The following is an 11500-nucleotide window of genomic DNA, read 5'->3' on the forward strand; positions in this document are numbered from 1 at the left end:
CTCTCTCTGCCCTTCCCCCGTTCATGCTCTGTCTCTCTCTGTCTCAAAAATAAATAAAAACATTAAAAAAAATTAAAAAAAATAAAAATAGATCAATAAAACATTTACATTTGGTTTTTGAGCACTTACTCTAAAGATGCCGATCCAATCCTTTCGACGGGGAATGAACTGTTGGGTGAGTGTATAATAGCATGTGACGTCCCCTCCAGGGACGTAGAACTTCTCCACGCTGTTAAAGATGACCTGAGAGAAATGACAATGATCCAGCAAGACAGCGGATGTGGGGGGATCTTCTACGGTTTCTTCCATGGTGGGCGTCCTGTTATGAGACAGGGGACAGAATACGGCTCAGAAACGGTTGTCTGAAATCTGTGAGAGATTTCTAGGAACATTCCATTCGAGGCAAGTCAGGAAAAGCAAAAGCCTGACAAGGATTGAGATCATACAACTTGTTTTCTGTTTCACTTTGAGCCATTTTGCATTCAGAGCTTCCTATGCTAGAACTTCGTATGAATGTCTTTGAGCTCCACCACCCTCACATACCTTTATTCTCTGCTCATAGCTAGCTTGGGCTATTTTTTATTTTTTTTTTAATTTTTACTTATTTTTGAGTGACAGAGAGCATGAGCGGTGGAGAGACAGAGGGAGGGAGCGACACAGAATGTGAAGCAGGCTCAAGGCGCTGAGCTGGTAGCACAGAGCCCGATGCGGGGCTTGAACCCACAAACTACGAGATCATGACCCTGAGCCGAAGTCAGATGCTCAGCCGACTGAGCCACCCAGGTGCCCCTAGCTTGTTCTGCTTCTAAATGTCTTAAATAAGTAAGGCAACCTAGAGGAAAATAACCTGAGCTGGGAACTAGAAGACCTAGAGTTTAGATTTTTCATCGCAGCAAGTCCCGTGACTTCCAGAATGTCGGTTTCTCAAGCTGTCAGCTTCTCCATTCAGTTGCATTTATCCTATAATTATAGGTGAGTCTTTGCATGTATTCACTCTGCTAGGAGCTGGGCAGAGGTGCAGGAAGAAAGATAGGGTTGAGAGCAGGGGGTTATTTGACATGCAAGGGGACAAGCATGGGTTCTGAAATGAAGTTCAAATTCCAGCCTCGCCACCTATTAGATGCGTGAGCTTGAGCAATTCACTTCATCAGCTGGGCCCTAGGCCTGTTTCCTCACCTGTAAAACGGAGCTAATAACATCTACCTCACTGCCAAATGGACAAAATCCGTGCAAAATGCTCTTGGGAGATAAATAAGCTTAAAATTTTTGTTTAATGTTTATTTATTTTTGAGGGGGGGGGAGAGAGACTGAGTGGGGGACGGGCGGGGGGGGGAATCAGAATCAGAAGCAGGCTCCAGGCCCTGAGCTGTCAGCACAGAGCCTGACGCAAGGCTCAAACTTGTGAATGAGATCATGACCTGAACTGAAGTCGGACACTTAACCAACTGAGCCACCCAGATGCCCCAGGAGATAAATAAACTTAAAAAAAAAAAAAAAAGGAAAAAAAAAAGGGACGGGGTGTCTGGGTGGCTCAGTTGGTGAAACATCTGACTCTCGATCACGATCGGCTCAGGTCACGATCTCATGGTTTGTGAGATCAAGCCCCGCATCAGGCTCTGTGTTGACAGTGTGGGGCCTGCTTGGGATTCTCTTCCTCCTACGTGGGCACACTCTCTATCTCAAAATAAATAAACTCAAAAAAAACCCAAAACCAAAACAAAACTCCACCCAAGTTATCTTAAAACAACAACAACAACAACAACAACAACAACAACAACAACAAGAGGGAGAGATGCCAATGGTTAGAGAGAAGAAGAAAGGCTTTGAGGAGTGAGTAGAGTCCTGGATGATCCCTCAAGGAAGATGAACGTTTTGACAAGCGGGTTTGGGGGTGACAAAACTCCAGGTAAATGAAATAGCATGCATAAAAGCAACGAAACAGAGAAATGCTGCCCCCCGTTTGGAGGACGGCAAGCGAGTTGGATCCCTATCTATAAAATTGGGGATAAAACCTGTATATCACCTTCGCAGGTCACGGTACAGATAAAGATGTACTCAAGGATTAGAAAGTATTTGGGAAGTAAAACAGTATATAAAAGAAACAGAGTCCTTTGAATTGTTGAGACCAGCTATTTCCTGCCTCTCAAAAGTCACCTGCTCTTCCTTCTAAACGCCACCCTGGTCTAACATTTAGTGAGTCCATCTATGGTCCTCAACCCAGGGTTTCACTGGGCGATGGAAACATATTCAGCTGTACACAGCACATGAAGGAGAGCTGAATCCACGGGAATGCAATACCTTACAAATTTGGCTGCTGGAACATGCTAGAAGATTGTATACACTCAACTTCTTTTTATTTATGTTAGTGTTTGTTCTTGAGAGAGAAAGAGAGAGAGAGCGCGCACGTGCAGGGGAGGGGCAGAGAGAGAGAGAGAGACAGAGACAGAGAGAGAGAGACAGAAACCAAAGCAGGCTCCAGGCTCTGAGAGGTCAGCACAGAGCCTGACGCGGGGCTTGAACTCACAGACCATGAGATCACGACCTGAGCCGAAGTGGGACGCTTAACTGACTTAGCCACCCAGGCGCCCCATATATGCACAATTTGTAAAAATAAGTACAATAACCAAAAAACCTAACTCTTCTAGCCCTGCCTGACCCTATTTATTTATTTTATTTTGGACTCTAAGCAACGAGGCCCCTTCTTTCAACTCCTCCAGTAGGCAATTTTTCACAGAGAAGGCGAGAGGACTTCGATGGCACTGAACTGCCTAGTCTCGGGATTGAGCTAAGGAACTGAGACATGTATTGGCTTTCTGGTTTGTGACACAGTTTAGCCACATCCGCAACCTCAAACCTCAGATCGGTTTTTCTGAGGAAGGGGGAGGTCAGGTCCCCATCTAGGTCAGAACCGGTTCCTTTACGATAAGCGGCTGCCTGTGTGATCTCTTGGGTGCTACGGGAGGGTGGCCACGGAGGGCTTTCTCTGCTTGCGGACCTCTCTCTTTCCTAGGGGTCTCGAGTCATACTGAGGTCAGCATATTCCCTCTGTCCTCGGCCTGGAACGTTTATCTGAGCTTGTAAAGCGACCTAATCTGTGATCTGTGGATCATAAAGAACACGCGGGTAAGAGGGGCTTCAGGGCCTGTCTCTCAATTAACCTGAGTACCCAACTCCGTCTTCTTTTACTTCCTAACACTATCACCCCAATGTACATCACATAATGCCTAGCCCATAGCAATTGCTGATTAAGTATTCACTGAATAAATGAAATGCATGAGATTCATCAAAAAATGAAAGGAAGGCGCTTTGTAGGCAAACAATGGTGTGAATGACGATGCGGCTCATTTTTTTGAGGCCCTGCTCTTAATTTTGTTGGAGACCCTTAGAGAGGCTGCTGTTTCTCAGCTTTCCCTTTTCTGAAACAGGGTGAAGAGATGATTATCTCCAAGTGCTATGTCAATTCTCGGTATGGCTGGTTCAGCTGGCCTAGCTGGTTCAAGAGCCAAAAAAACAAAAGGCACAGATTTGATTTCCTTCAGGACCCATAAAATTCACACTCCATTATCCACCTTCTACACACTCAAACTCTGGCAAGCTGTTTTGCAAATGGATGTTACTCTGAAAGGCAAGACCAGCCAAGGGTAAGAGGGCTTCGTGTGATCTCTTTCCTTACTCGAGAAAACAATCAATCAATGAGCTCGTGAACAGAACACTGAAGAAGGACAGTGCACGCACACACACACACACACACACACACACACACGAGCTCATGTCCTGAGGCTTGAGCGTACAGCCGGTGGAAACTCTCTCTTAACATTCATCTGAACATCTAATCATCTGCCTGGAAAAGTCCAACAGTCTTGGTTCCTTGCTTATCAAAAATGTAAGACCCCGTGAAGTTTCCCATTTCAGAGATCTCATCACCTTCCCAAGATGACTCAGAGGGCACCTATGGCTCTCTAGGCATTTGGAACTCAGTTGTTCTTGAAATAGAAAACTCTCCTCCACAGAGACTGAGAAAGGGGTTGAGGAGGCAGGCAGACTGGAGAACAGCAATGGCTCTGTTGAGGCCAAAGCTGAGGACAGAAAAGGCCATGGGTTAATCTAGAGCATAACCATGCCAATCTGAACTGGGTCAGTAAAGAGGTCGCTCATTGAATTTTTTCTGGAAGGAAGGTATCTACCACTAATTTTTAAGGTCAGTTGATTCTTTTTTTTTTTTTTTAAGTTTATTTTGAGAGAGACAGAGACAGTGCGAGCAGGGGAGGAGCAGAGAGAGGGAAAGAGAATCTCAAGCAGGCTCCGCAGTGTCAGCACAGAGCCTGATGCCGGGCTCGAACCCACGAACCATGAGGTCATGATCTGAGCAGAAACCAAGAGTTGGATGCTCAACCAACTGAGCCACCCAGGGGCCCCAAAGTCAGTGATCCTTGAACCCTTCCTCCCCCCCCCACCCCCCCCAGTGATTAAGTTGACTGTTTATAGAAGGGGCGGAGAGGATATGGAAGGAAAAGTAGAATGATTTAAGCAACGGAAGGAAAAGTGGAAGGATTTGAGCATCAACTTCCCCTTCTTTTTTTTTTTTTATTAAAAAAATTTTTTTTTAAGTTTATTTATTTTGAGAAAGAGAGAGAGAGAGAGAGAGAGAGAGAGAGAGACAGGGTGTGAGTGGAGGAGGGGCAGAGAGAGAGGGAGACACAGAATCTGAAGCAGGCTCCGGGCTCTGAGCTGTCAGCACAGAACCCAACACGGGGCTCAAACTCATGAACTGTGAGATCATGACCTGAGCCGAAGTCGGACGCTCAACCGACTGAGCCACCCAGGCGCCCCCGACTTCCCCTTCCTTAACCACTCTTCCCCCATAGAACCACCATCATTTCTAATGATGTCCACCATCATTTCTAATTCTGATCATATCCAGGGAGGGAAGGAGAAAAAACAGAAAAAACGTAAAAGTTAAACGTAGAAGCCTGGGGGCGCCTGGGTGGCTCAGATGGTTAAACATCCAACTCTGGATTTCAGCTCAGGTTGTGATCTTGTGGTTTTTGAGTTCGAGCCCCACCCCCATCAGGCTCTGGGGTGACAGCGAGAAGCCTACTTGGGATTCTCTTGTTTCTCCCTCTCTGTCTGCCCTTCCCCAGCTCGGTCTCTGTCAAAGTAAACAAATAAACAAACAAAAATGTAGAAGCCTGGAGAGCTACTGAGTCATGAAAAAGCAGTGGGATGAAATCAGGTCTCCTAGAAATCACGGGCTGGTATTCCACTTAACTCCTTCTTCCTACCCTCACACCAAAGACTAGCCACATAAGGAGTGACCAAGGGGCGCCTGGGTGGCTCAGTCGGTTAAGCATCCGACTTCAGCTCAGGTCACGATCTTGCGGTCCGCGAGTTCGAGCCCCGCGTCGGGCTCTGGGCTGATGGCTCAGAGCCTGGAGCTTGCTTCCGATTCTGTGTCTCCCTCTCTCTCTGCCCCTCCCCCGTTCATGCTGTGTGTCTCTCTGTCTCAAAAATAAATAAACGTTAAAAAAAAAAAAAAAAAAAAGGAGTGACCAAGGCCAAGAAGGGATGTCTACAAGCAAACGGTCGAGTATGGGAAGATAACGCAGAGGTTCAACAAACCGTCAGAGGCACTTTACTTGGACTGTGATTTTTCAGCTCAGTTTCCGAAAGGATTAGGGTTCTCAGAGGATGTATGCAATAACAGGCAATGTATTTTCAAATGAGTCCCCTGAACTGGCTTCTGGCTTCTAAGAAAACCTGACACATTTTCATCTAATGAGCTTTTCAAGCCTAATCTACTACTCCCAGGACTGTTCCATGAGGGCATAGATTCTGTTATGCTCTCCTGAAAAGGAACAGCTAATTCTACTTCGGCTCTCTCTGAGTGAATTCATAAAGGACACGGATATGCTTTTTAGCAGAAAAATCCGAAAATACTGCAAAGCTTCCTGGTTCAGATTCTAACAATGCAAATACTCAACCAAATCAACTCACCAATTTTTCTAAAGATTCTCCCCGTGTATGCCTAACCAGGAAGAAGAAATAATCTTAAAAATAAAAATAACTAAAAAAAAAATAACTGAAGTTCTGTCGTAGAGTATGCCCAACATTTCTGCATCAGCCTTTCATACCAGTGGGCACATGTTTAGAGAAATAAAGACTATCAGTAGTGTCTCTGGATTAGTGCCCAGAAGGAAACCAAATGTTTCCACAGCGAAGAGAGAAATGCAAACCAATTCTTCATTTGGGAACAGTAAAAACAAAGATAAGCAAAAAAACCAAACCACATTTACTCTAATTCCTTCATTCTGCTTATGCAACTTTCTAAACTAGTAGCAATTAGCAAAATGCATGAACGGATTTGAATCCCACTCCTCCCAGGCCCAAGAAGAGATACGTACTCAAAACTACCCTTAGAGAACATGGACAGTGGCCACTCTGGGTGTAAGGATGGCCATGAGCAAAAGCAAAGACACACAGTCACTGGTCTTCAAACTATTGAGCCACTTGTTGGAATCCAAAATTTCCAAGTTCAGGGGCACGTGGGTGGCTCCACTGGTTAAGCATCTGACTCCTGACTTCGGCTCAGGTCATGATCTCATGGGGTTCCTGAGTTTGAGCCCCATGTCAGGCTCTACGCTGACAGCACGGAGCCTGCTTCGGATCTTCTGTCTGTCTCTCTCTGCCCCCTGCCCGCTTGCACTCTCTCTCTCTCAAAATAAACAAACTTAAAAAAAAAAAAAAAAGACTATTAAAAAAACAAAACAAAATTTCCAAGATCATTCTAGTTCTTTTTTTTTTTTTTTTAAGTTCGTTTATTTTGAGAGAAAGAGAGAGAAAAAGAGAGCACACACACGTGTGCACCAGCAGGGGAGGGGCGGAAAGGAGAGACAGAATCCCAAGCAGGCTCCCGGCCAGCAGCACGGAGCCTTATTTGGGGCTCGCGCTCATGAACCTGAGATCAAGACCTGAGCCGAGATCAAGAGGCGGGCACTTAACCGACTGAGCCACCCAGGCGCCCCTCATTCTAGTTCTTTACCTAAAATCTTTCAGAGTACCTTAGAAAACTTGTGGACCTCCCGGAGGCTTTTATTTTTTATTTTTTTTTATTATTTTTTTAATTTTTTGTTAACGTTTATTTATTTTTGAGACAGAGAGAGACAGAGCATGAACAGGGGAAGGGCAGAGAGAGGGAGACACAGAATCCGAAACAGGCTCCAGGCTCTGAGCTGTCACCCCGGAGCCCGACGCGGGGCTCGAACCCACGGACCGCGAGATCATGACCTGAGCCGAAGTCGGAGGCTTAACCGACTGAGCCACCCAGGCGCCCCATCCAGGAGGCTTTTAATATTCCTCATTAACAACGGTTGGGATTGGCTGTCCAGCTTGTGCTAAGCAGGCCCTCCACCACACCCCACACCAGTAGAGGCAACGGTACCAGGGAAGAAAAGAAAAATCGTTCTGGGACAGGAGATGCAGGCAACCAGAAGAAACCGTTTGAGAGGCTCAAAGCCGTGTCCTCCACCTCTACAACGAGATGGTACACTTTTTCCTTGAAAGGGGTGACCGTGCTGACCCCTGAAATGACATGGGTGGGGACAGCGTTTCAAGTGTAGTGGGAAGGGAGCGAGGCTAGGAGCCAAGGGGCCTGGGTTCCTGTCCTAGCTCTGCGATCTTGACCAACTCACACTCCCTCCTTTTAGGCCTCAGGATCCCCATCAGTAAAACGCATGGATCAGGCTAGAAAATCTCTAAGAAACTTTCCAGCGATCATGGTGATCCTAAGTGAAAGAAAAAGAAAGCGAAAGAGGTCATCTAAACGGCCTCTCTTGTCATCTAAGGAAAGAAGGAACCATGGTATGATATCAAGAAGCACAAAGTTTTTAAAGAGCCCTGGATGTACCACCTGACTTGAAAGATAATACAGCTTGTCGACACTAAGTAACTCTCACTGTCTCTCTCGGGGGTCCTTTCCACTCCACAGCTGTCATACCTGCTCAAGGGTCGAGTTTCAGGTAGAGGCCCTTTGAAAAAAGCCGTGAAAGTGAGTCACCTGGGTAGTTCCTAGTCATGTACTCTCCATAATCTACAAAGACCGACTGCACTAAAAGTCTTTTGTTTGAAACGGTTTTTGCCAACGGGGGAAGTTAAGTTATAATACATAGCATCTGTGTTATTCTACTCAGCTCCAGCAAAGGCCACTTGTTGGCTTGCATCAGGAACAAAGAATCCAAGTGATCCGGAAAAGTTAACACGCCTGGGCGGGGTTGAAATCCTAACGGGGAACATTAGCACCTACACTAAATTGGGGTGACGGTAGCGGTGAGGAGGGGCTACAGGAGATCAACCGTAAAAAAGCAGGTCACTACGCTCGTTCTTCTCGGCTGCCTAGAATATCTCCAATTACAGAAGGCCTCATCTGAAGGAAAGGGGCTTTGGGGATCACAGACAGGGAAACTGAGGCCCAAAGAGAAAGTAACTCGCCTAGGGTAACCGGGCAGAGCGCCGCCGCAGCCTCGAAGCAAACAGCGATGCTGATGTCGTCAAGGATAGGGATTAAGGAACTGCCAAGACCTCAGCCCACTGGGGGGGTGGGGGGTGGGGTAGATGACGCTGTGACGTCAAGACCCTGACTCGCCGTCAGAGGGGTCCCTTCTGCTCAAGGAGCCTGCCACCCGGCCACAAGCGCTGAAGCTCGGCCCTCCTCGGGAGAAAACTGCCCCTCAACCCTCCAAGGCCACGGGAGGGGCCCCAGGGGCTCCATGACGCCACTCACACTTACTGTCACCCTAGAAAGATGGAAGCTAGTGAAAACCGAAACTAGCCACATCTCTGCCTGCCCAAGGTGCCTCCTCAGGAGTGGAAGTCCGAATTTGGGGAACCCGAAGGCCCAACTGCCCCTAATTGCCCTCCTTTCACTCCAGGGACTCACCGGGGGTAGCAGCCGGCGTCGGCACAACAGCAACAGGGCAGGGCAAGGGACAGGGGCGGGGCTAAAAACTCCTGGGACCGCAGATCCCGTCTGATCCCGCCCACCACGTCACAACGGCTACCAAGCTCCGCCCTCGCCGCGATGTTTGCTGGGACTTGTAGTGCTCAGGTGACTGAGCCCCAGGGGCGCTCTGCGGCTCTTTGTGCTTTTCGCCCATCCCGAACAGCATTCTCACCCCAAGGAGCCTATTTTTCCCTTAGAATGAGCTGTTTACTTACCTTTAAAAAAAAAAAAGCCCAAAACTTTACTTCTTCCAGTCCTGAACGAGAAAGGGCCATCGAGAGGTCATCTTCATTTTTCTCCTGCCCCCACATCACACTTCCCTAAGAGTCTTATAGATGAGACCCCCTTTGGCATTTAATCATGCCTCCCGCCTGCCCCTAAATAAAGGAGATCCAGCAATCTCCCTATGTGCCCCACTTCCTGTGTCTCATCATTCCCTTTCTATAATGAAATTATTTTTTAGTGTTAACTCTGTCAAGGTAGTTCTTACTAAGCATAAACTCAGAATCCTGCAAAGTCAACTTAGAGGGAAATTCTCACCCTTGATAGCTGATCGACGGCCTGCCTTCAGCAAGAATTCTGCTAACAGGAATCCCCTCCCACCCTTGATGTCTCCCTTTAGTAATTTTTCATGCACTTGTCCTTATCGTATTTGGAATTGAGCACCATATGTCTCCTCTATTGTAACGGTCCCTGTGGCAATAGTCCTGAAAATTATGCTTTTCCATTTTAAACTCTGTCTACAGGGATAAGTGCCCTCAGTATCCTGGATACATCTCCCTTAATTTTACTTAGTGGCTTTCTAAAAAGCCCTTGGAACTGAAATCTCTTACCCCTACATACCTTAATGTCTATATTAACACAACTATTTCATGACACTCTTGCGGGGAGGTTAACAATGCAAATGAATCCATTGTGCATTTTAGGAACTGCCTAAAAGAACCACTAATTCTTTTTTTTTTTTTTTTCAACGTTTATTTATTTTTGGGACAGAGAGAGACAGAGCATGAACGGGGGAGGGACAGAGAGAGAGGGAGACACAGAATCGGAAACAGGCTCCAGGCTCCGAGCCATCAGCCCAGAGCCTGACGCGGGGCTCGAACTCACGGACCGTGAGATCCTGACCTGGCTGAAGTCGGACGCTCAACCGACTGCGCCACCCAGGCGCCCCAAGAACCACTAATTCTTTAAGAGAAAGCATCACATGATGATAGACTCTAAGAGCCCTTGGCCTCAAAATCCTTGCTTGGCTGTGTCCACCCATAGTAAACTATTATATCATGACCCTTACCCTACCCTAATCAACTTTTGCCTCTATCTTTGCATTGAAAAATCCACCCACCCCTTCCCCAAACCAACTTCAGAGTCTCAATAAACACCACTATTTTGTCCTTCTGCCTCTGTGCTGCGGCTACAACTTTGGCAAGAAGGTATCCTTGTGGGGTGCCTGAGTGGCTCAGTCAGTTAAGCGTCTGACTCTTGATTCAGCTGAGGTCTTGAGCTCAGGGTTGTGAGTTCAAGCCTCACGTAGGGCCCTGTGCTGGGCAAAAAGCCTACTTAAAAGAAAAAAAAAAAAAAAAAAGACTGTCTTCTTCCTCAGTAAGGTAAGAATGATCTCAGTTTTGTCTTATCAACAGGTTGTTTTGTTGACATTTTGGGAAGCTAAGTTCGATAGCATGGAATAAAAAACATTGATTAGTTTGTGATTTATTTCCAATAGAAGTGTCAAAGGGAAGGCTGCAAGTGGAACCCTTTATAACTGGATATTGAAGGAATGGGAATCAATATTCAGACCTACAGAGAAAATCCTCCTCTCCTATCTTCAAGTGTTAGGAAGGGAGACCAAGACTGGGAATGGGGGTAGTTACTCTGTGCCTGACACAGTGGGTTTTCTCATTTAATCCTTACAAGGGAAGCACTTTTTACTATACCCTTTTCACAGATGAGACAGTTGAGGCTTCGAGACGTAAAGTTACTTGTGCAAGCTCACCCACATAGTAAGTGCCATCAGAAGACTTTGCACTGAGCATTCTGACTCAAATGACTGTGCTCTTAATCGTGACTCTCACCATATTTATTCTTCATGAGAGTTCGGTAATCCATAAGGGAAGACAAATGCATAAATGAGTATGATACCCCATGGTAGTGGCTTCAGAAGAGGAATTTACATAGTGCTAAGGTAGCACAGAATTCATTTTTCCTAGGGGCAAGAAGGAAGGTTTCATAGAAAAAGTGGTAAAGAAAAAAAATATTCTGAGGCCTATTAAAACAGAAAGGAAAACTTTATTTGGGACGGTTGTAATAGGAGCATTACAAACAGAGAGAGAGAGATTGTACCCAGTTCCAAAAACAGTAAGGACAAGTGGGGATTTACAGCCAATCAAGCAGAATGAGGGAGTCAGTGGTGGAAAATTACTAAGAGGAGAAGACATCAAGAACGGGGGGGGGGGGGGGGGGTATTTTTTTTCTTTACCACTTTTTCTATAAAGCGCCAACGGGGGGGGG

General features: G+C 46.4%; 1 protein-coding gene across 1 annotated transcript in view; it reads right to left on the bottom strand.

Annotated features, from left to right (window-relative positions):
* CALCOCO2 (calcium binding and coiled-coil domain 2) overlaps positions 1-9041 on the bottom strand; it is a 28028-nt gene extending 18987 nt beyond the window's left edge. The window contains exons 1-2 of the mRNA XM_049635891.1: positions 8933-9041; positions 130-319 (exon numbers count right to left, since the gene is read on the bottom strand). Of these exons, the coding sequence (XP_049491848.1) occupies positions 130-309 (180 nt within the window). The 5' untranslated portion in view covers positions 310-319; positions 8933-9041. The remainder of the gene's footprint in view (positions 1-129; positions 320-8932) is intronic.
* Positions 9042-11500: the final 2459 nt, after the last annotated feature.

The sequence above is a fragment of the Panthera uncia genome, chromosome E1, assembly GCF_023721935.1.
Source record: "Panthera uncia isolate 11264 chromosome E1, Puncia_PCG_1.0, whole genome shotgun sequence".
In the NCBI taxonomy this organism is placed as follows: domain Eukaryota; kingdom Metazoa; phylum Chordata; class Mammalia; order Carnivora; family Felidae; genus Panthera; species Panthera uncia.